This window comes from Jaculus jaculus, chromosome X, assembly GCF_020740685.1.
Source record: "Jaculus jaculus isolate mJacJac1 chromosome X, mJacJac1.mat.Y.cur, whole genome shotgun sequence".
Classification (NCBI taxonomy): Eukaryota; Metazoa; Chordata; class Mammalia; order Rodentia; family Dipodidae; genus Jaculus; species Jaculus jaculus.
Genome location: NC_059125.1, coordinates 108663314 through 108689075, shown reverse-complemented (window position 1 = coordinate 108689075; position 25762 = coordinate 108663314). Strand labels below are relative to the sequence as shown.

The following is a 25762-nucleotide window of genomic DNA, read 5'->3' as shown; positions in this document are numbered from 1 at the left end:
CACCTTGAAGGGGTGTATTTCCCCAGTGCCGTAAGGAACAACAGTGGGAGGGAGCACTGGCTGTGCGGTCCATCCTAGTGTCCCTGGGCCAGGGAGTGGGCGAGCTTGGTGGGAACCAATATTCGCGGGCTCGTGTTTCCGCAGGCGCCCCAGACCTCACGTGCGGCGCACGTCGGGGAAAGGGGCGGGGCCCGGGGAGGGTGCCTCCTTCCCTCTGGAGAGCGCCCTCGCGCGGCCGCGCTTCAGGGAGGCTCGGTGAGGAAGGCCCTAGCGAGCAGCCATGCAGGAGCCCCGAGGCGGCGCAGGCGGTGCGGTGGGAGGAGGAGAAGAAGAAGGAGAGCATAGTGGGCGCAATAGTCCTCGTGCTCCGGAAGAGCAGCGCCGCTCCGGCCGTTCTTCAGCGGACGAAGGCCCCAACGACGACGACGACGTCCGTGAGCCTCGCGGCCCTCAGGATCCTGGTAACGGGGCTGCGGCGGGCAACGCGGACGAGGGTGGGCCTGTCCAGCAAGGGGGCCCTGGTGAAGAAGCGGCCGCTGCGCCGCCGCCGCCGCCCCCGCCCCCGCCGCCGCCGCCGCCGCCGCCCCCGCCGGGCGAGCAGCCACCGCTTGCCTTTGGGCCCGGCGGAGATGCTGCCGGGGCGTGCCGAAGTCGACCTCGAAATCGACTCCTGGAGTTGTATCCTTTCTTTGGAGACCCTTGACGGGGAATGGGGGCGCCGGGGCGGTAGCTGGAACATCCAGGCCAAGGTTCTGGGCGCACGTTTCAAAGACGGTTACTACGTATTTAGCAAGGGGCTGAGAGGGCCTCTGTGGGCAGTCAGGTACAAGTGCCTTTCACATTCTGACAGGGCAGGGGTCACCTACGTGGCCGAGGGCTGAAGGAGTGCGGTGGGCAAAGTCGGACGCATTGAGGCGGCGCCTTGGCCTGCTCTGGTATAGGCAGGAGAGCGAGTTGTTGAGCCAGGCCTTATAGGTGTGCTGAGGCAAGTGGCATGAAGAAAACTGTAGACATTGGGGCCGGAGAGATGGCTTAGCGGTTAAACGCTTGCCTGTGCAGCCTGAGGACCCCGGTTCGAGGGTCGATTCCCCAGGACCCATGTTAGCCAGATGCACAGGGGGCACATGCGTCTGGAGTTCCTTTGCAGTGGCTGGAAGTCCTGGCACGCCTATTCTCTCCCTCCCTCCCTCCCTCCCTCCCTCCCTCCCTCCCTCCCTGCCTGCCTCTTTCTCTGCCTGTTGCTCTCAAATAAATAAATAAGGATAAACAATAAAATTTTTGAAAAAGTAGTAGATACTGCCTTAACCCTACCCCCCCTCCCCAGCTCTGTTACGGTGCCTTTCCGTTCCCCCCTGGAAGCTCAGGCGGCTCGCAGGTCTTTGATCTCTAATGCTCGGCGCCAGCAAATGATGGTTCAGCAGGAGTTCACAGTGGATAACAGTACCCTGTCTGTGTCAGTTCTCCAAGAGTCTGTAGTGGGGCTGGTCTCATGGGTGGGGAGGCAGAATCCCCTCTGGCGGTGCTGAAATGGAGGCTCAGGTGCTTAGTTGTAAGCAAGAGCGAATTGCTGGGGACTTGTACCGATGTCTTGTCTCTGATGGTGTCTCTCTCTCTCTCCCCCTTTTAGTAGGTGGACCGCTGAAGACCCGATTCTCTTCCGAATTTCCATTAACAACTTCCTCGACCAGCTTTTCCTGGTGATGAGGAACATTCAGCATCTACAGTGGGTGGAAGGTGCAAAACGAGGACGTGGAAGTAGGCCTGATTTCTAGTGTTTGGGTGCTTTCCTCGTCCAAACATGACAAAGGCAGAGCATTTCATGTTTAGGGTTCAATATTTTATCAAAGTCCAGGTTTTTGACTCTGTGTTCTCCATCCCAGTCTCTTGGTAGACTTGTTTTCCTGTTGTTAAAAGAGTGGATACTTAAATACTTAAATGCTTGTTTCTGAAGTAAATAAATAAAGCAGAGTACCGTGTGCTTTGTTTTGTTTTGTTTTGGGATCTGACTTTACTCTCTGGTGGTAAGGCAGAAGGCTCCCAAGCTATCTTTCGTGCTTCAATTGGGGGAGTGGAAATTCTGATAATGAGATCTTGTACTAGTACAGTGTAATTGAAGATAACTTAGGAAATAGAAGAAAAAGTATATTATTTAAATCCAGCCATGCAGTACCAAATACAGTTAATGATTTTGAAGTTGGAAAATGTTGGGCTTGGGATATAGTTCAGGGCTAGAGTTCTTATTTAGCATGCGGGAGGTCTGGGGTTCCATTCTGAGTGCTACAACAAAAATGAAAATTTAGTAGTCCTAAAGTTTTATTCATACGTATGCATAAAGGTCACATATAGGCATTTAAGTTTAGTCTTAATTTTTTCTGAATACTTTAAAACACCCCCTTTTCGGGTTAGGCAGGATGACATGTGCCTGAAACCTCAGTCTTAGGGAAGTAGAGCTAGGAGGATCCCTGAGGCTCACTGACAAGCTAATCTAGCTTAATTGGTGAGCTTCGGGCAAGGAGAGACCTTGTCATAAAAAGAGGTGGATGAGGGCTGGGGAGGTGACTCAATGAGTAAAGTGCTTGCTAGTCAGGCAAGAGGATCTGAGTTCTGGGGCTGGAGAGATGGCTTAGCGGTTAAGCGCTTGCCTATGAAGCCTAAGGACCCCGGTTCCAGGCTCGGTTCCCCAGGTCCCAAGTTAGCCAGATGCACAAGGGGGCGCACGCGTCTGGAGTTCGTTTGCAGAGGCTGGAAGCCCTGGCGCGCCCATTCTCTCTCTCTCCCTCTATCTGTCTTTCTCTCTGTGTCTGTCGCTCTCAAATAAATAAATAAAATTAAAAAAAAAAAAAGAGGATCTGAGTTCTGGTCCCCAGAACCCACAGAAAGCCAGAAGTGGTAGACCATGTCTGGAACCCCAGTGCTCCTATGGCTAGATAAGAGGTGGATCAGGGGAATCCTAAAGAACTTTATGGACTAAGCTACCCTGGTGTTCACAGTAGTGAACAACAGAGATCTAGACTCAAGCAAGGTGAAAAGTGAGGACCAACACTGATGTTGTCCCCTGACACACACAAACACATACACACACACACACACACACACACGTATCATGCACCCATACATAATACACAGACTTCTACACACAAAAAGGTGGATGCTCTGGCCTCTGCACATACAAGAACAGGGACACATACACACACACACACACACACACACACACACACACACAGAGATGCATAAAGCATGCTACTTTCCATTTTCTAAAATTCTCCTGGAAAAAAATATTGACCAAAAGCCTAAAAAGTGTGTCTTCATCAAATGCTTATAGTATGCAAGTTGCCCAGATTATACATAAAATTTATATAATAATACCTATTCCTTTAACAACTGAGCCATCTCTCCAGGCTGTGAATACCTATTATTTAGCTAAATTGTTAGAAGCAGAATTACTAAGGTAAACATGGATGCATTTGGTATTTATACTGTTTGTCTTATTGTACAAAATTGCTCCAGATAATACGCATTCCTGCTCAAGTTCTGGTTTCACAATGTCATTGCCAGCACTGGATTATCTTCCTGCGAAAATTAAAAATTTACTTGATGCTAGAAACTCGACAACAGGGTGGGATTTTTGCAGCTCTTTCAGGTTAGTGTTGCTGAATATGATGGGAACAATGGTTTGTGGTTATGGAGTAAGTGGCTAGCTTCCTAGCTTATTCACTGGAGTCTTGCTAAATTCCATCATTGACCCTTATAAAATGCTTTATAGATTACAGCAGATTTTTTTTTAAAGGTCAATTTGTTTATTTATTTATTTGACAGAGAAACGGAGTGAGAGAAAGAATGGGCGTGCTAGGTCCTCTATATACTGCAAATGAACTCCAGACACTTGCGCCCCCTTGTGCATCTGGCTAACGTGGGTCCTAGGGAGTTGAACCTGGGTCCTTTGGCTTTTGCAGGCAAATGCCTTAACCACCAAGCCATCCCTCCAGCCCTGATGGTTCACCTACTATGGGAGGATGCCCTCCACCCACCTGATAGGCCACAAAATACCTAAGAAGAAATCACTGAGGTACAAGAAAATGGCTGTGATTTAGACCTCCACCATGGATGGTGGGTTGCCTCTAGTAGGTGTACATGGCAGCTTCAGTCGTGATAACATAAAATCTTGAATTCTTTCAATCGTCTACGGGGATTATACTCAATCTAACTAACATAGAGAATGTACAAAGGTAAGGGAATACATATAGTTCAAGAATGGAGGGTTGCCTTCTCGGGAGACTTTATAGGAATCCGTGACCAAAACTCTTAAACAGTGGGATCATATTAAGCTGAAATGTTTCTTCAATACAAACATACAATAGGCAAAACCAATAGACTGCACAAAGAATGTGAGAAAACATTTGCTGAAGATCCAACTGACAGAGGCCTAATCTATAGAATCTACAAAGAACTCAAAAATCTAACCAATAAAAAGTAAAACAATCGACTCACAAAATGGGACAAAGAACTGGAGAGGCCGTTCTCAGAGGAAGAATTACAAATGGAAAACACACTCTTAAGAAAATGTTTATCATCCCTAATCATCAGGGAGATGCAAATTAAAACAACTATGAGATTCTACCTTATGCCAGTACGGATATCAAACATTAAAATACCAAATGAAAATAAATGTAAATGCTGGCGAGGATGTGGTGAAATAGGAACCCTCATCCACTGTTGGTACTATCACTTTTTTTGTTGTTGTTGTTGATTTTTGTTTATTTATTTGAGAGTGGCAGAGAGAGAGAGAAAAAAAAAATTGGCATGGCAGGGCTTCCAGCCCCTGCAAACAAACTCCAGACATGTGTGACTCCTTGTGCATTATATAACGTCGGTCCTTGGGAATCGAGCCTCAAACCGGGGTCCATAGGCTTCACAGGTAAGAGCTTAAGCACTAAGCCATCTCTCCAGCCTGGTACAATCACTTTGGAAAGCAATATGGAGACTCCTAAAAAAATTGACTATGGAGTTTCCAACAAACCCAGTTATTCCCTTACTGGGCATGTACCCTAAAATCTCCATCCCTCAATTCAGAGAGATTTGCTCAATCATGTTTACAGCTACTCATTTGGTAATAGCTAAGACCTGGAATCAATCTATATTCCCATCATTAGACAAATAGATATACCACATCTACATGATGGAATTCTACACAGCACTAAGGAAAAGTGATACAATGAAATCTGAAGAAAAATGGTCGAACCTGCAACAGTTCACTCACAGTGAACTCACCCATTCACAGAAATATAATGGCCACATAGTCTCACTCATCAGCTCCTAACCTGAAACTACCTGAGCTGCCAAAATACCTAGAAAGCATCTCTGGGACAGGACAATATGTTGGGTGGGAGGGAGGGAAGGTCAAGGCAGGGGGAAGGGGACAAAGTACTGGAACCAAGTGGCCATGGTATCATAAAATTCTACATCCTGAATGACAGACCAAATGGTTGAACCTTCACCAGGCCTTTACAGATAACACCTGAATCACAAGGCCCTGGAGAGGGTATGCAGAAGACTGAACTTAATCTCCTTCTGCTTCAGTTTCTCTCTCTCTCTCCCTCCCTCCCTCCCTCTTCTCTTTCTTCTCTATCACTTTGATATTACTTGTCTTTTCTTTTCTTTTTTTTTTTAATTAACATTTTCCATGATTATAAAATATATCCCATGGTAATTCCCTCCCTCCCCACCCCCACACTTTCCCGTTTGAAATTCCATTCTCCATCATATTACCTCCCCATTACAATCATTGTAATTACATATATACAATATCAACCTATTAAGTATCCTCCTCCCTTCCTTTCTCCACCCTTTATGTATCCTTTTCAACTTACTGGCCTCTGCTACTAAGTATTTTCATTCTCACTCAAAAGCCCAGTCATCTGTAGCTAGGATCCACATATGAGAGAGAACATGTGGCGCTTGGCTTTCTGGGCCTGGGTTACCTGACTTAGTATAATACTTTCCAGGTCCATCCAATTTTCTGCAAATTTCATAACTTCATTTTTCTTTACCGCTGAGTAGAACTCCATTGTATAAATGTACCACATCTTCATTATCCACTCATCTGTTGAGGGACATCTAGGCTGGTTCCATTTCCCAGCTATTATAAATTGAGCAGCAATAAACATGGTTGAGCATGTACTTCTAAGGAAATGAGATGAGTCCTTTGGATATATGCCTAGGAGCGCTATAGCTGGGTCATATGGTAGATCAATCTCTAGCTGCTTTAGGAACCTCCACACTGTTTTCCACAATGGCTGGACCAGATTGCATTCCCACCAGCAGTGCAGAAGGGTTCCTTTTTTTCCACATCCCCGCCAACATTTATAATCGTTTGTTTTCATGGTGGTGGCCAATCTGACAGGAGTGAGATGGAATCTCAATGTAGTTTTAATCTGCATTTCCCTGGTGACTAGTGACGTAGAACATTTTTTTAGGTGCTTATATGCCATTCGTATTTCTTCCTTTGAGAACTCTCTATTTAGCTCCTTAGCCCTTTTTTTGATTGGCTTGTTTGATTCCTTATTATTTAACTTTTTGAGTTCTTTGTATATCCTAGATATTAATCCTCTATCAGATATGTAGCTGGCGAAGATTTTTTCCCATTCTGTAGGTTGCCTCTTTGCTTTTTTCACTGTGTCCTTTGCGGTGCAAAATCTTTGTAATTTCATTAGGTCCCAGTGGTTAATCTGTGGTTTTATTGCCTGAGCAATTGGGGTTGTATTCAGAAAATCATTGCCAAGACCAATATGTTGAAGGGTTTCCCCTACTTTTTCCTCTAGCAGTTTCAAAGTTTCTGGTCTGATGTTAAGGTCTTTAATCCATTTGGACTTAATTCTTGTGCATGGCGAGAGAGAAGAATTTATATTCATCCTTCTGCAGGTATTTATCCAGTTTTCAAAACACCATTTGCTGAAGAGGCTGTCTCTTCTCCAATGGGTATTTTTGGCATTTTTATCGAATATCAGGTGGCTATAGCTACTTGGGCTTACATCTGGGTCCTCTATTCTGTTCCACTGATCTACATGTCTGTTTTTGTGCCAGTACCATGCTGTTTTTGTTACTATGGCTCTGTAGTATAGGTTAAAATCAGGTATGGTGATACCACCAGCCTCTTTTTTGTTGCTCAGTATTATTTTAGATATTCGAGGTTTTTTGTGATTCCAAATGAATTTTTGGATTGTTTTTTCTATTTCCATGAAGAAAGCCTTTGGAATTTTGATAGGGATTGCATTAAATGTGTAGATTGCTTTAGGTAAGATTGCCATTTTCACGATATTGATTCTTCCAATCCAGGAACAAGGGATGTTTCTCCACTTTCTAGTGTCTTCTGCAATTTCTCGCTTGAGTGTTTTAAAGTTCTCATTGTATAAGTTCTTTACTTCCTTGGTTAGGTTTATTCCAAGGTATTTTATTTTTTTTTGATGCAATTGTGAATGGGAGTGATTCTCTGATTTCATCCTCTGAGTGTTTGTTGTTAGCATATATGAAGGCTACTGATTTCTGTGTATTTATTTTGTATCCTGCTACATTGCTGTAGGTTTTGATCAGCTCTAACAGCTTGCTAGTAGAGTCTTTAGGGTCCTTTATGTATAGAATCATGTCATCTGCAAATAATGATAACTTGATTTCTTCCTTTCCAATTTGTATCCCTTTTATGTGTGTCTCTTGCCTTATTGCTATGGCTAAGACTTCCAAAACTATATTAAATAGTAGTGGGGACAGTGGACACCCTTGTCTTGTTCCTGATTTTAGTGGAAAAGCTTCCAGTTTTTCCCCATTTAGTAATATGTTGGCTGTAGGCTTGTCATAAATAGCCTTTATTATGTTGAGATATGTTCCTTCTATTCCCAGTCTCTGGAGGACTTTTATCATGAAGGGATGTTGGATTTTGTCAAATGCTTTCTCTGCATCTAATGAGATGATCATGTGATTTTTGTCCTTCAACCCGTTTATGTAATGTATTACATTTATAGATTTGCGTATGTTGAACCATCCCTGCATCTCTGGGATAAAGCCTACTTGGTCAGGGTGAATGATCTTTTTGATATGCTCTTGTATTCTGTTTGCCAATATTTTGTTGAGAATTTTTGCATCTATGTTCATGAGGGAGATTGGTCTGTAATTTTCTTTTTTTGTTCTATCTTTGCCTGGTTTTGGTATCGGGGTGATGCTGGCCTCATAGAAGGAGTTTGGTAGAATTCCTTCTTTTTCTATTTCCTGGAAAAGCTTGAGAAGCAATGGTGTTAGCTCTTCCTTAAAAGTCTGGTAAAATTCAGCAGTGAATCCATCCGGGCCTGGGCTTTTTTTAGTTGGGAGATTATTGATAACTGTTCGGGTCTCCATGTTTGTTATAGGTCTATTTAAGTGATTAATCTCATTTTGATTTAATTTAGGTAGGTCATATAGATCAAGGAAATCATCCATTTCTTTCAGATTTTCATACTTTGTGGAGTATATGCTTTTATAGTATGTCCCTATAATTTTTTGAATTTCTCTGGTATCTGTTGTGATGTTACCTTGTTCATCTCTGATTTTATTAATTTGTGTCTCTTCTCTCTTTCTTTTGGTCAGATTTGCTAAGGGTTTATCAATCTTGTTTATCCTTTCAAAGAACCAACTCTTTGTTTCATTAATTCTTTAGATTGTTCTTTTTGTTTCTATTTCATTAATTTCTGCCCTAATCTTTATTATTTCTTCCCTTCTACTAATTTTTGGTTTGCCTTGTTCTTCTTTTTCCAAGGCTTTAAGGCGAAGCATTAGGTCGTTTACTTGCGACCTTTCTAATTTCTTAATATAGGCACTTAAGGCTATAAATTTACCTCTTAGAACTGCCTTCATTGTGTCCCAGAGATTTTGGTATGTTGTGTTCTCATTATCATTTGACGCTATAAATTTTTTGATTTCCTTTTTGATTTCTTCATTGACCCACTCATCATTAAGTAGTGTATTGTTTAGTTTCCATGATTTTGTGTATGCTCTATAGCCTTTCTTGCTACTGATTTGTAGTTTAATGCCATTGTGGTCAGATAGAATGCAAGGAATTATTTCAATTTTCCTGAATTTCTTAAGATTTGCTTTGTGTCCTAATATATGGTCTATTTTAGAGAATGTTCCATGTGCTGCTGAAAAGAATGTATATTCTGCAGCCTTTGGATGAAATGTCCTGTATATATCTGTTAGGTCCATTCCTTCTATGACCTCATTTAGTCCAGATGCCTCTCTGTTTATTCTTTCCCTGGATGACCTGTCAATTGATGAGAGTGGGGTGTTAAAGTCACCCACCACCACTGTGTTTGGTGTTATCTGTGACCTTAGTTCTAATAGTGTTTGTTTGACGAATTTGGGAGCCCCCATGTTAGGTGCATATATGTTTAGGATTGTAATGTCCTCCTGTTGGAGTGTGCCCTTAATCAATATAAAGTGACCTTCCTTATCTTTCTTGACTAACGTCAGACTAAAGTCTACCCTGTCTGATATTAGGATAGCAACCCCTGCTTGTTTTCTAGGCCCATTTGCTTGAAACACCGTCTTCCATCCTTTCACCCTAAGATAATGTCTATCCTTTGTAGAAAGGTGAGTTTCTTGGAGACAACAAATTGTAGGATCCTGCTTTTTAACCCAGTCTGCAAATCTATGTCTTTTCGTTGGGGCATTGAGACCGTTGATATTAAGAGATATTATTGAAAGGTGTGTATTTATGTTTGCCATTTTTGTGTGTGTGTGTGTGTGTTACTGGTTCTACCTGTGCTCTCTTATGTTAACTGGTATTTGAGTATAGCTGGTTTTTTCTAGGTTCCTTATATGTGTGCTTTTCCTTTTGTTCAGCATGGAGGATTCTATCAAGTATTTTCTGTAGAGCTGGTTTTGTCTTCAAATACTCCTTTAACCTGCTTTTGTCATGGAATGTCTTTATTTCTCCATCTATTTGAATGGATAACTTTGCAGGATAAAGTAACCTTGGTTGACAGTTGTTATCTTTCAGAACTTGGAATATATCACTCCAAGCCCTTCTGGCTTTAAAAGTTTGTGTTGAATAATCTGCTGTAATCCTGATGGGCTTGCTTTTGTAGGTAACTTGATTTTTCTCTCTAACTGCTTTCAATAATTTTTCTTTGGTTTGTGTGTTTGGAAGTTTGATTATAATGTGGCGAGGAGAGGTTCTTTCTGGGTTTTGTCTGGCTGGGGTTCTAAAGGCTTCCTGTATCTGTATTGGTACCTCTTTTCCAATTTGGGGGAAATTTTCCTCTATGATTTTGTTGAAGATGCCTACTATGCCTCTGGAGTGGAGTTCTTCTCCTTCTACTATGCCCTGAATTCTTATATTGGATCTTTTCATAGTGTCCCGAATATCTTGAAATTCCCACTCATACTTTTCTATAAGTTTGTCTTTCTCTTTGTTGGACTGCATTAGGTCTGCCACCTGGTCTTCTAGCTTAGATATTCTGTCCTCTCCCTCATCCATCCTACTGGTGAGATTTTCTACAGAGTTTTTTATTTCATTAACTGTGTTCTTCATTGCTAGTAATTCTGACTGGTTTTTCTTTATTATTTCTATTTCCCTATTTATGTCTTGTATTGCCTTCTTTATTTCATTAAATTGGTGTCCTGCCTCTTCTTTGATTCCTTTGATTTCCTCTTTGATTTCTTCTTTGATTATTTTCATGTGTTCTTTGACCTCTTTGAACATATTTATAATTATTGTTTTGAACTCTTTCTCAGGTATTTCCTCTAACTCTTTCTCACTGGAGGACATTTCTGATGCATTAATACTTTTAGGTGGATTTATATCGTCTTGCTTTTTAGTGTTTCTTGTGTTATAATGTATATATTTTTGCATCTTGGATTAAGTTAATGCTTGGATTTTCTAGCTAGCTGTTTATTCTTAGCTGTATCAATTGATTTGATGTAATATATTTTCAGGGTAGGACCTTAAGGTATTAGGTGTGGCTCTTAAGACTCTCAGAGTATCTACAAAGATGTTCTTAGGGGTTGAGTTTCCCTGCTATAGGAGTATTCAAGCAGGCTGAGTGGAATAAAATACAGGTAGATTCTAAAATTTAACTTAACACTGTACACATTCAATCAAAAACAGCCCCAAGTATGTATGCAAGAGTAGTTATTATAATGGCCAGATCCTCTATCAACAAAGAGGTTTAGATTTCTGGTTTGTTGAGGTATCCAAGTCAGCTTGTGACCAAGTGAGACCCTTCCCTGGTGCAATCCCAGTTACCTTGGGTGATTTTGGTCTCAGTCAAGTTGCTACCTGGGTCGTTGGGCTGCTGTTCTGATTTCTGGAGCTGGGCACTTGCTTTTCCTACAGGGCAAACCGAGCCGCTGCTGCTGCCTCTGCTGATGTCGTAGCTGCCACCACCAGAGCCACCACCGCTGCTGAAGCTGTTGCTGCCGTGTCCACCGCCGCTGCTCCCCCCGAAGCCGCTGCTGCGGGATCTGCCGCCGCTCCCGCTCCTGGGTCCGCTGCTGCTGGGGCCGCTGGTACCGGTGCTGGAGCCGCTGAAGTTGCTGCCGAACTCTGCTCCTGCTTGGGTCCCGCCATCAGCCCAAGTTGGCATGGCCGGTCCCGGGCCTCTGCTGTGTTCGCTGGAGCTGGGTTCAGGCTTTGGGTTAGGGGAGGGGAGGGAGCCACGGCTGCTCTGGTTGTCTCACTGCTCCACGTGTGCTTCTACCTCGCGGTCTTCTCCTCCGCTGCTCGCTGCCGCTCTAACCTCACGTTTCCCGAGTTGCGGAGAGCGCAGTGCGAGGGGAAAATTCCGCACCTGGCTTCTCCTGGGGCTCGAGCCGAGAGTCTGGCGGTTTTCTGCTGCGCCGCAGTTGCCGCGATTGGCCGAGCTGCCGGAGCCGCCCTTCCCGCCTGTGCATGCTCTGGATGCTCTATAACTCTTCCACTTCTCCGCTGCCGCCTCAATTTCCTATACACCTCACTTCTTAGTAAAAGTGTGTATTCTGCTGAGTTTTTTTGGTCTTTTTCCCCCCTAGGCTGCTTTGGCGTGGTACCTACGCCACCATCTTAACCGGAAGTGCCCTTGTCTTTTCTTATTTTGGCTCCTCGGATGCTGACCTGTTACTCCCAGTACTAGCATGTGGCTACCATCTACAATGAGCTCTTGATCAGAGAGACCTACAAGGTTTCCCAAAAGAAGACAGATTTCTGTCAGAGCACTTGATGGCCCACCAATGGTTAGTTGTAAGACCCTAGTGCTGAAGAGATCCGAAGCTGTTGGTTCATTTTTTGGAGTGACATTTCTGGAAACTGGAAGAGAGTCAATCCCCAGACAGTTAGCACATCTAGTGCCAGGAGGTGCTACTTGAGGAACAGGGGGAACATGACCAATATCTGTCCAGGCAACTCATGGTGTAAGCTACTTTGCAGCATACAACCTGATGTGATGCTCACACAAGTGCAATAGTGGCACAGGACCATGTTGGGAAACCAACTGCTCTTGATTTGGCTAATGGATCTGTTCAGTGGAATGGAACCCATACCTGAAGCTGGGAAAGAAGTGAGAATCATATGCAAAAATGAGCCCACTCTCAATTATCAAGCTCCCACCAATTGTGGGGTACAAGACGGCATAAACACATTACAGTCTGTCAAAAAAAAAAAAAACACAGAAAAGAAGGGTTATTCCATTTATCTGGTGCTAACTTTACTCTCCGTCAGAGAATTTGCTTCTCTTTTTCAGGTAGATTTAGATCCTAAGGCGAGAACCATCCCATCATACCTCCAAAGGGCCCTTAGATATAACTAAGAATAACTGGCGAAAGAAGGAAGAGTGCTGTTTTCTTAGTGAACCTGATACCGGAACAAGGGTGAAGGAGATACACACAGAGAATAATAAACTCCTACCAAATCAGATATGCAAAGACACAGGGGCTCCTAAGACTTCATAACTGAAGCAGACCTAAAATGGACCCAACTTGTCTCAGGGATATTTGTGGAAGTGGGGACAGAAAGAATGTCAGACCCTCATGTTGGATCATGATACACAGAGACATTGCCTCTTATTCATAAGTGATGGCTAACCCTACAATGCACAACCCATATTCCACAACAAGGAGGTTCCCTGCTGAGGGGGCCTGTCAGGGAATAAGCTACCAATAGTACCAACTTGATTGTATTCACTGAGTACAAAACTAATAACAAAGAGTAAGAAGAAAATTAGTTCATATGCCTGTGAACACATAGAACACTTCAAGCTACTTTGTAGATGTCAAATGTAAGATAAGCTCTTGCCCCCGATACTGGTATAATTTCATTTCTGAATATTTTAATAACCCATGTAGAATTCAAAGATAATTGAAGTCAAAAGTGCATAAGGCCCAATATTTTAGCCTATTCCCTCAGATCCTAAGGCCACAAGAGATGATGAGACACTGCTAATGTGGTTTAAACTGGCACCCTGGTAAGTCATCTGCCTTCCAGATCAGGGAGGTCACAGTGACACAGGAAAAAAAAATACAATAACAAAACATGTATGATTTATAATAGAGTCATAGCAGAGGATAACCAGTGCTCCAGGATTCTCATTAAAGGGGAGAGTACTAGCTCAACATGGACCTGACACATCCAACTCAATGACTCCAAGGCTGACAGGGCAATATGGAGCTCTTGTAAGCTCCCTAGGGCCTCTTGTAAAGCCTTTTTTATCTCAAATTTTACATCATGGATTGAATTTTGACAACATGCCTACTTTTGAACGGCTTCACACGAACATATAACCATATACAAAAGGGCACAGTGAAGTCTAGAACAATGCACAAACAGGCAAGTTTTCTCTCTGTTTCATCACAATGCCTTATTCTTGTATTCTTGCTTGAGTTCAGTTTTTCTGTTATACTGATTTATGTTTCTATAGCTGCTGGTTTACAGGCAGCTCACACTCAGATGGTCATGCAGAAATCCCACTATATCTGTGCAGGTCTGCTTGATCAGCTGATCACTCATCACTTCAAACCAGACTTCGAAACATTGCTTACTGACAATTTTCAGATGGCAACAGAACAGGACATTTGTCAAACAGATTTCTCACTTGGGGCTTTACATACTCCCTAGGGGAGAGACAATAATTAGTCAATAACCCTGATCAGTAGGAAGCAGTTACAGACTGACCAGTCATCACTTTCTTTTATCTAAGGGCAAATAGAGGTTCTTCTCTTGAGAGGGAGAATATGAGAGGGACATAGGTAGCATTCGGGAGAGATAGTTAGACAAGAAGCCCCATAGGTGATATATGGATATTAATTCATGTCTGTCAAGTAGCAGGAAAACAAATGATTGTTGCTTAACATGACACATTCACCATGCTGTCTGCAGAATCTGCCACAGAGCTGGCATTTAACAAGTCTGTGCTATCTTCAGTCCCAGCATCTTCTGGACAGTGCAACAAGGCATGGTAAATTCTTCTGGATTTGGCTCCAGACTCAGGATAAAAAGCCTGGCTGATCATGAGGTTTGGGGTGGGGATTTTATTTCTTTTCTTGCTTCAAGGATTTTCATCTCCAAGCATTCAAGGTTTTCAGCACCAGTAAGTAACTAACAGTTTCCTGCTTTTATAGAAGGAATTAAAAGAAAGCAATAATTTTCATGGCGTTTTGTTTGGTTTTTATGAATCAGGTTATTTAACAGGCGTTTCTTCTAGGACCATTGATGAGTAGTGTACAAGAGCATAAAGAAGGGACCAATTTCTTGTATGGCACTGTCATGTTTTACAATGGGTAACCTTGAAGTCTCTCTAGCTCACGCATCATTTTGGGAGTGAAAACTCAATCAAACTAACTGAGAGAATAGTCACAATTAAAGGAATAACTATGGCCTAAGGATGGAGGATCTTTTTTTCCTCAGGAGATTTCATAAGAATCCATGACCAAATCTAGCTCCTCTACCTGCCAACTCACCAAGGACCATTGATGAGAAGTTTGCAAGAGTTCAAGGAAGAAACCAATTGTCACACTATTGAAGAGTATGATTTTCCCTCCTTTAGCAAACATTAGTTGCCTATGGATTTTCAGGGTTAGTATGTCCTTATGACAATCTCTATTCTAGTAACTGGAAATTGTCTCTAAATCTCAAGAACCCCTCCTTCCAGTAACTGTTAACTGACTACTAACCTGCAGGGAGGGTTGTGGCTTCATGAGCACCTCTTTCCTCCTGATGGAATGTTGATAGGATTAATCTTGTGTAATTCTTATGAAGGTAATTACATCTGTTTAACATTCAAGAAGACAAGGATCATAAAGGCACCACATTTCACAACCATGGCTCTTAAGATCTTTTTGTATTCTCTTCTATGATGCTCCCTGGGTGTGGTGGTTTTATTCAGGTGTCCCCCATAAACTTAGGTGGTCTGAATGCTAGGTTCCCCAGCTGATGGCAACTGGAAATTAACACTTCCTGTAGGAAGTGTATTGTTGGGTGTGTGCTTATGGGTGTTAAAGCCAGATAGCCCATGCCAGTGTTTGACACACTCTCTTGTTGCTATGGTCCACCTTATGTTGTCCAAGGGGTGATATCCACCCTCTTCTCATGTTGTCCTTTACCCTGCCATCAGGAGCTTCCCCATTGAGACTGTAAGCAAAAACAAACCTCTTTTGTTCCCATAAGATGCTCTTGGTTTGGTGATTTCTACCACCAATGTGAACCTGACTGCAACACTTGGCTTTGGAGGGTGTGATATGGATGTACCATTTAGTGATGAACACTGAAAGTGAGTTATCAGCAATAGTAATCAATGGAAAAGTCACAAATATTTGGAAGGCAATTTGATATCATGTCCATTTTACAAAACAGCAATAATTGTTACCTCGCCAGAACCTATGTCCTCTCTAGGCACAGGCTTTTGTCCTTCCTAGTCATAGGTTTACAGTACCAAATTCTGTGTTCTCTCCAACTCTCCCAAAGGGATAAAGGAATGAGTATCAATGGCAAAAGATAGTTAAAGCAAAGCTGCACCCAAAATCAGCTTGATACTCAGGGGTTCTACTATTCCATCCAGTACCCTATCAATTCAGAGAAATTTCAGTAGTACATGGAACAGTATGAAATATCTCTGAATGTAGATAGTCTTCACACTAATTTTGAGGAAGGGAAAAACATCACAACTAGCAATCCTTAGAATTTGAAATATTTGGGCTGGGCAGATGGCTCGATGGATTAAGCACTCCCCCACCCTAAGAATCAGGACCCACATTTGAACTCCAGTACAGATGTAGTCCTGTATGCTACAGCAGGCAATTGTAATTCCAGTCATGTTTATGAGCAAGAACGTAGACAAAGGCAGGAGGATCCTCAAGAAGCTCTGGGGGCCAACTACCCTGACTAAGATTTGTAACACTGGCTGGCGTTGTGGTGCACGCCTTTAATCCCAGCACTCAAGAGGCAGAGGTAGGAGGATTGCCATGAGTGTAAGGCCACCCTGAGACTACATAGTGAATTACAGGTCAGGCTGAACTAGAGTGAGACTGTACCTCAAAAAAACAGAAACAACAAAAAACTGTGATACTAATGCAAGATTGTGTGATTCTGGGGGACCTATAGGCCTATAAATCCCAACTTTTAGCTTCTTATCCATTTTAATAAATGTCACAGATAACTTGACATTACATGGATGAACCTCCAGAATAGACACAGTTTATGGGAGGATGAAGGGATTTATTGAACTTACAGATCCAGGGGAAGTTCCATAATGGTGGAAGAAGCTGGACTCCTTTCAAAGGTCCACACAGAGAGAAAAGCAACCACCAGTACCACAAGCTAACAAACTTGAGGAATCCCAGGCAGAACTCCAGCACTCCACATGTCTTAGACTGCAATTCAGATCTGCAACTAAATATACGTTAGGGCTGGACCCTAGAATCTGCCCACAGTGACATCTCCTTCAGCCCCGCAGCTGGAGACCTAAGTTACAAGCTTTAATAAACAGGTGAATCTATTGGGCACAAGCATTCAAATTACCATATTCTACCCCTGGTCTCCAATAGATTCCTAAAGATCTCATACTGTAAGTTGTACTTATTCCAACTTTAAAAGTCCCCATATTTACCAACATATGATAATTTGAGCATTCCAAGTATTGTCTGGGATTTAAGATGATCTCTTAGCTGTGAGTTCTGTAAAATCAAAACAAGTTATATGCTTTCATCATATAAAGGCATTGAATAAACATTTCCAACTGCTATAAGTCATAAAAAGGAGAGACTGGATCAATGCAACCTCAATAAAAATCAAGCAAACATCAAATTTCTGCAGTTCAAGTCCTATATCCATATGAGTGTTCAGTGACAAGTCTCTGGATTTTCTAATTCCATCATTCCAGCTGGGCAGAGTAACAAGGGAAAACTTCCATCCTGAGGCAACAGTGCTTCATTGCAGCCCTTGTATAGTCCTGGTACATCTAAAATGGCTTCTGATTTCAATGTACATTTAAAATATCTTTGGGTCTCAGCGCAAACCACGGTCCATATTCCCATGGCTCTGTCAGCCTATGAGGGTTATCATGCCCTGCCTATGTGCTGCCTCTCAGCAATATCTCCTGAAACCTTCATCAACCACTCCATGCATTTTTCATGCTTCCAAAACCAATACCAGGGTGCAAGACACAGCCATATTCTTAATTCAGATATGGAAGAAATAGTGACCATAAAGAGTAGGTTTCTAACTTTCAATCAACTACTTCCAACAGTTTGTATTTCTATCATTCAGTCTTTCCTCAGGCACACTTTCATATTGATTGTTTCAATGTAAAGTCATGTAAAGGCCATTTTCCTTCCAAATGGTTAATGCATTTAACAATAGCTGTGAGGCACAGGTAAGGGCCCCTATTGAATAAACTGAGCTACTCCCTGAAGTCATCTCTCAGGTGAATTTCTTGTCGTGCTCACTCCTGCTCAAGACCCTGCTCTCCACAGTTGCCTGGATGCCTTTAGGGAACCTAAGGATCCAGGGACCCACAAATAGCAGCTTCAGCAACCAGTCACTGTGCCAACAACTTTTAATTTGCTTGAGTTTTTATAACTTTAAATCTTAAATTTCTCACTTCCATATCTTTTTTGGGGGTGGGGGAGGGCTCAAGTTAGGGTCTTGCTCTAGAAATGCCTGACCTGGAATTAGTCTCAGACTGGCTTTGAACACACAGTGATCCTTCTACCTCAGCCTTCTGAGTGCTGGGATTAAAGTCATGCACCACCCACCATGTTTGGCCTCGGTGCAATATATTTAGTTTTTTTATGTTTTTAAGGTAGTATGGTTTTTAATACCATCTGATCAGAACAATTCACATCAAAAGTTCAACCTTGGCTTACTCATGTGGCTATCCTACCTTGCTGATCTCCAATGACACTGAAACCCCTTCCTGATTAGACTGGTATTTTATTTTCATTTTTGCATAAAACTATTTCTTCCATAGACTTCAAACAATCAACTAGCCAAGTTAATTATGGTACATCTAAGCAAAGGTTAATACTAACCCTAACATATGACTGCAGTTTACATAGAGCTCTGTATCCCCTGGAATAGCTGTCAGTAGCAATTCATTATAATTGGTACTAAATAGCAACAGCAACTATAATAATAATTATTATTCAAGAATTAAAACCCAACAGCAAGTTGAATAGTTAAAACCATGTAAGAACTGGAATTTGGGGTGGGGGTGTCCTCAATAGCTGAGCTTATCCTGGCAGTGAAAGGCAAGCCTCCAGCAGGGTTCAGGAAAGCCAAGAGCACTCTAGGCCAAGGACTGAGCTCAGAAGTCTCTAGGAGACACTCATCTCACGGTCCATGGGATGATGTAGGCTTCTGGCTTCCTTAAAAAAGAAAACAGTTGGACATCAAGGTTGTGTGAGAAGCTGGAGACTCTCCTATAATTTCTTTTCAGGAATATAAGAAGGAGGAATGAGAAATCAGAGAACTGGAGAAGGATCAAAACAACAGATGTGCTAGAGTGGGGCTTAGTGGGTTTACTAAGAACCAAACAATAGACATACTGGCTTCTGGCCACTAGAGAAACTAGGACTGGATCAGCATTAGAGGCCTATGTAGTGTTTTCTGTCCCTATCCCATACAAGCTCTCACAGGTATTTCTGCAGAGTAGCAGATGAGGAACCTGTTTCTGAAGACCATTGGGGAATGGGTGGTGGAAGTGTGAGTGGAGTGGGGTGTGGAATGGGGTTTTAAAAAAACAACAAAATATCTCAGCTACAGAACCCAAGGATATCACTTCCCTCTGCATTCACACCATTTTTTCAATAGTCCCCAGTGGCTGTTTCTTTGTGGACAGCTTCTTTGTTACTTCCCTTCAGGCTCCACAGGCTGATGGTCTACATCAGGATGTATGTTTTCCTGGGGAGAGAATGGTGAACCAAGGCCAGGTCCCAGGTCCCCAAGGGATTCCCCCTGGGTTTCCCAGGGGTCCCCCATGGGACCAGACATGCACCTCCTGGATGTGTTTGTTCAAGTAGGACTTAGAGCAGAAGCAGCTCCCACATTCATGGCATGGGTACTTCTTCTGTCCATCGGGCTCCATTTTGTTTTTAGGGACTGCCATGTCACAGGAGAAAGAGCTGTTGGCATTCTGCTTCTCTGGCATCTTCAGGTCACTGGCATCTGAGAAGGAATCATAGTATTCAGAGCTCTCAATCAAATCATGATGTGAGCATTTGTTACAGATACTGCAGAAGTTGCTGAACCCCTTGTTGTGCTTCCTCGGGTGGTCTGCCATGTATGCTGGCCACAAGTACTTCCCACACACCTGGCAGAGCACCTTGACTTAATGACAGGTCCGGTGTAAAAGTAGATGGTCTCCCATGGCAAAGGTATCATTGCAGGTCTGATGTTTTTGAGGTCTCTCAGAAGTGTGCACCTTCTTGATGTGTCTGTTCAACTGATCAGGCCTGGAGAATCCTTTCCCATAGCTCAGGCAGATGTATGACTTGTCCACAGACCCATCATGGAACCACACATGGGGGCTCATGCGGTCTTTTGTCTTGAACCATAGACCACACATGGGGCAGGAGTAATGCTTCTCTTCAGAATAGGACAGTTTGTGCCTGTTGAGATGGAACACGTCCTGGAAGATCTTGCCACAGATTTCATAGGCCACCTGCTTCCTGTTCCTGCTTCTTTTTTGTGAGTCATCAGAGTCCTTAGAGATAGGTTGTCCATTCTTACCCAGCCTAGGAGGAAGAAGATCAATGTACCCCAACTGGATGCTGCTGACACTGTGTTGAGACTCATGCTGCCAGAGTAGTCATTTGGCATCAGTGAATACCTTGCCACACAAGCCAAGTGGATGAAAACCTGCTTCCCCCAAGCCCCACGGTTACACAAATATTGAGTCCAGTGGGTTGGCATTCCTTGTGCATCCCAGGCCTCGCTTGCTAGTCAGTGGAGGGGTGCTGGATGCCAAATAAGGGAATGGGGAAGTCAGCAGTTGGGGGGCAGGGGTTGGGCCACCATGGGTATGCGGTCCACTCCAGGTAATACAGGCATGGAAGGTTGGCTTGCAATAGCTGTACCTCTGGGCCAGGGAAGCATCTTCCTCAGGCTGTATGCTGTTGGCAGCCAAGGTTGCCACTCTGGTTATGTGCAAAGTAAAGCCCATGTCAGAAGTCCCCGTAGAATGAAAGAGCATATCAGCCTGGGCAGGAGACCATTTCCTAGAGTGGCACTGCGATGTTGAAAGACTTCATCACTCGTGACCTACTGAAGGTGGCCAGGAAGATTTCTCGCAAGGCTGGCTGTAACCACAACAACACAAGGATCATGGTGGATTGTCTTCAGGCTCTATCAGAAGCCCAGGTGATGTTTGTGTCCAAGAAAATGAGTTTCTTTCAAGTGAACTCTCATAAAGATCCTCAAGACATTATATGGTCCCTGAGCCCAGTGGTGGATGGCCTGGTGTTACCAGATCCCTGCAGTGCTTCTGGCCCAGAGGCAGGTTTCACCTGTGCCCTGCCTTCTGGGTGTCAATAACATGGAATTCAACTGGATCATGCCTTATATGCTGGCTTTGGTGTCTATCTATATGAGTTTGAGTGCCATACTCCCTTGAGAATAATTGCCAAACCTCACATTGATGGAGCAAACCATGGGGATGAACTTTCTTTCATCTTTGGAAGCCTTCTTGACAAAGGCTCATTCATAGGTGAAGAAAAAGCATTCAGTCTTCAGGTCATGAAATATTGAGCCAAATTTGCCCCTACAGGGAACCCCAATGATGGGAAGCTGCCTTACTGGCCATGCTATGGCAAGGATGAGAAATACCTGAAGCTGTATTTTACCACAAAAGTGGGTGTGAAGTGCAAGGGGAAGAAGACAGCTTTCTGGCAAAGGCTGTGGCAACCTTCAACACTTTAGAAACAAAAGTGATGCTGAGATTGGTCAAACAGGAAGAAGCTAAAGGGCTTACCCCACCATGTAGCCTTGAAGAGAATGCTACTGGATACATCTAAGGACAGAGTCCTGTCCACTCAATCTAGAATGTACAGGAGTTCCCTAGTGCCTTCAGGCTGCAGCTAGAGCCCTAGTCCATTGTTTGATGCCCAAATTCCACAATATCCTGCCTAACGTATCATGACATCTCCATGTATCATGGTTTAAATGGGGTTAGTCTGGGGCCTTTCATTGGTACACTAGCCTCAGCTGCCAGGTCCAAGCCTCACATTTGCATCCCCTTCTTATGGGAGGTCCATGCAGAATGCCAATGCTTGTCATTGTACTCTGCTTATCATTTCTCATCTACCAAGCTCATCCTGCTACTGGCCTTGGGGTCCCAGGGCAACTGAAGCATGGTGTGGAACAAAGTTTTGACAGCTTTGGATCTTTTTCTCCATACACATGCACATCTCCCCAAAGCCTGGACCAAGGGATAGTCCTCAGCAATGATATGTTGACTTGACTCATGGTATCTCCACCTGTAAAAAAGTATGAACTAGATAGTGTGTCAATTTAGTCCTTGGAGAATGGAGCATTACTCCTTCCAGGCTGTGTGCAGTGAGCTTCAGCAACATTTCCTGGGCTGCTAAATATCCAGCTTGAGCCAAAAGTGGTGGAATATGTCTATAATCTCAGCACTTAGCAGGTAGAAGAAGGTGGATCAGGAGTTCAAGATCATCCTGTTATATAGCAAGTTTGAGGTCAACATGGACTACAAGATACAATATCAGAAATAAAAAGGATAGTCCAATGGGAATATGGACAATTTGTAATATGTTCATAAAGTTCCCAATAGATTTTAAGAAAAAAAAATCTCAGCCATTATGCAAGTAGTCAAGTTCCAACAAAGTTCTACCCAGTCTTTCCTCCCCTTTGAAGCTTTCTGAGAAAAGCCTTGAAATACAACTCTCTCTGCACATAGAATTTTCAAACTCTCATTAGAAAAGTCCATATTCTTGAATGAACACTATAGTAGGGGTCTTTAATTGCAAGCATCAAGTTTTAAGGCCAAATTCTACATGGCCAAATTTATAGCACAGCAAGAACTGAGTCTCTGGCACCAATTCTGTCATAGCTTCACATTAGTGAGATGAACTTCCAGACCAGACAGTTTATGGAGGATGAAGCTGACAAATCCAGAGGAAGTTCTATAATGGTAGAAGAAGCTGCCCCCCTTTTACAGATCCACACAGAGAGAAAAGTAAACACCAGTACCACAAGCTAGCAAACTCGAGGAATACCAGGCAGAATTCCAGCACTCTGAATATCTTTAGCTGGAATTCAGACCTGCAACCATATATACCATAAGACTGGACCCTAGCATCTGCCCACAGTGACATCTAATTCACCCAAGCAGCTGGAGTTCTAACTTACAAGCTTTAATAAACTGGTGAGTCTATTGAAGGACATCCATTCAAACTATCGCAAGAAAGAATTGAGAAAATGGTCTCCAAAAAAGGTAAAATTATTTCAGGAAAGTTGGTATCCAGGAGAAGACTAGAAAGACTCAAGGCAGAAATGAATTCTTTTCCTTGCCCAGCTGAAGACAGAGAGAGGAAAAAGGAGAAATAGGGGAAATCTCCAGGAGAGAAGTCCATGGAAAGGACACACACACACGAGGCACAAAGGGAGTGCTAAGGCCAAAAATTTTAGAAAAAAGCATGCACACACACAGATGTGTGAAATAAAGCATGAAAGCACAAGCCCTTTACCTTTACAAAAAAGAAAGCTAAGTAATTCTATAGTAAAGAACTTGGGGTCTAAGGAAATATCACACATATATCAGAGTGAGAAAGCATCCAAATTAAGGCAGGGAACTGTCCAAACCAGAAGAAATTCCTTTACTCCAGCCAGGGAGAAAAGCAGAAGGAGACTACAAAAGCAAAAATGAGGAGACTCAGTTTCCTAGAGAATATAGCCAAGAAACAAGTGGCAGGCCCATTTATATAGGTCAGACATATATTTACAATGAGCCTTGTCACCTGACTCTGATGGGTAATGAAGAGTCCCGATTGGTTTATGAATTCAAGGGACTGACCCAGAAGGAGCCAACCCACCTATGTGTGCTAGAGATGGGAAGAGATAGGAGATGCTGATTCTCAGGACTTGCTGATAGTCATTTTGGATGAGTCAGGATCAGATGTGAGTACGAGTTTTCTTCCCACCTGAAATGTGGTCATTTGGCTCCCTGTTCCTGCCACAGTGCCTTCCCTACTATGAAACTTGCAATTGACTCTAAGAGCCATAAATCTATCCTTCCTTAAAATGCTTCCAGTTAGGTGGTTATTTATAGCAATGAGACTAATAATACATTAAAAAGTATACCAAGGTTTGGGGTTCAATACTGTGACAAACTGGATATGTGGATTATAAACCTTTGAAAATGGATTGAATGAGGAATGTGAATGAGATTGGAACTTGGGGTTAGAAAAGCATTACAGTGCTTTAAGCAGAGATTAGTGGGCTATTCAGATAGGAGTCTGAATTCCCAGTATGATGAGATGAACATGGACATTGTAGGCTTGGCTTATGAGGTTTCAGAGGGGTCCAAGATTCTATTAGGAACCGAGCTAGAGAAAATTCATCTGATATTGTTGCAAAGAAACTGGCCATATCCTGCCCACGTTTTGAGATTTTAAATTAGGTTACATTTAAATTTAATGGCCTAATGTGTTGATATGAAAAAAATGTCAAGGCAGAATATCATTGAGTCTATGATGTGGCTTCTGTTGATTGATGTTATTCAGATAAACAGAGAAAGAGAACATAAAGCAGAGTATAAAAAATGTGTAAAAATGTGGTTGGGTAAAGAATGAAATGTAAAGAAGTTCTGGATCATCTAGCCAACAAAGCAGCTATAATTGTGAAGTAGAGGCCTGCTATGCATTGGGAGAAGAGAAAGGATGCATTAAGGGCAAGGCCTCAAACATCAAAAGTTCTTGTAAGAACACAGTCATATTGAAATGCAATGCCTAAAGGGAAAATACCAGAAAAAGTGTTCTTTATTCACAAACAGCTGCCTAAGAAAGTGTTTTTGCAGATTCAGCAAACAAAGGAAACTTACAGAGGCCAGTACAACTGTGCTACATGGGAGAAGGCTTCATTCTGCTAGTAACAGAACTTGGAAGCATTGTCCATATGGTACTGGGTTTAGAGCCATGAAAAATAAAAGACTGATGGTCTCATGGCATCTTTCTTCAAGGTTACACTGAAAGTAGGCAATGTATGGGAGGCTTGGAAACTGTAGGAAGGTCACAACAGGCCATTATGTGAAGCTGTAAAAATGAAACCTAAGTTACAGTGGAGACTTCCAGATATTGTAGCCCTTGATACAGACTAAGAGCAAAATGTCTTTTTAATAGGTAGTCAGTCAGGGACAGAGGCCAATGGAGAAACCACTGAACTAGAATTCTTGTGAGACAAAGTATCCTCCAAGAAGGCTACACGCATCAACTTGGGTGATAACTTCCTGCTGCTACTTCACCTTTTCAGGGCTTACTTATTATACCTGTGGGCTGGCCACCTTCTGAGTCCTCCTTTGAGGCCATTAAGTCTCTTCCTTACACATCTAAGTGATGATTTGGCTCATTCTCATTGAATGTTGTACTCACATAAAGCACATTAACCATGTTTGTAAGGCTTTCTCATTCTTCTGGCCTCTGAGCTCTCCCCTTTCCCAGCTTGGCTGGAAATGGGGAGGAATCCTTCCTGCCTGGGCGTATTTTTGCTTTCTCTCCAGGTAATTTGTGTGTGGCTACTTTCTTGGTTTTCCATGTGTGTGATAGTTCTTTAAAGTTCAACACCCTCTAATACTTTTCTCCCTGTGCAAAGGGAATCTTATGGCTTGGGATCTCCTGATTTGCTTTCCATGTGTTGGAGGGGCTTCCCTATAGGCTTGTACCCTGAGATCTGAGGGGATATTTTCTCCGTATCATCTTTTATTTTGGGCTTCCTTCCCTGGGGACCTTAACTAACCCTAAAATAAACCTTAGAATTTATAATTTACCCTTCTCTGATGCTGCATTTTCAATTATTTTCTAATTTGGACAAGGATCAAAAATATCAGCTTCACAGGCCTGGGATCTCTTGAATCTTTATGGACTGTCATCCCTCCCTATAATGAAAACCCTACACTAATATTAGGACCATGGGATGTCTGCTTCGTATAGTTAGGGGCTCAAAGTAGATCTAGACAATGAGAGAAGGTAGGAGATCTTAAGTGTATAGCTACCCTAGAGTTGTAGAAACCAGAGTACTTCATCACGTGCCCCAGATACA

The 25762-nt window shown here is 42.8% G+C and overlaps 1 protein-coding gene and 1 pseudogene across 1 annotated transcript; one reads left to right on the top strand and one right to left on the bottom strand.

Moving 5' to 3' along the window:
• Positions 1 to 280: 280 nt before the first annotated feature.
• LOC123456563 (EKC/KEOPS complex subunit LAGE3-like) lies at positions 281 to 1976 on the top strand. Its single transcript, XM_045139925.1, has 4 exons — positions 281 to 494; positions 570 to 678; positions 1325 to 1453; positions 1628 to 1976. Exons 1-4 carry the CDS (start codon positions 281 to 283, stop codon positions 1770 to 1772), a joined length of 597 nt encoding a protein of 198 aa, XP_044995860.1. The 3' UTR covers positions 1773 to 1976.
• A 17360-nt stretch (positions 1977 to 19336) lies between these two features.
• LOC101601537 lies at positions 19337 to 25113 on the bottom strand (annotated as a pseudogene).
• Between the last annotated feature and the right edge of the window lie 649 nt (positions 25114 to 25762).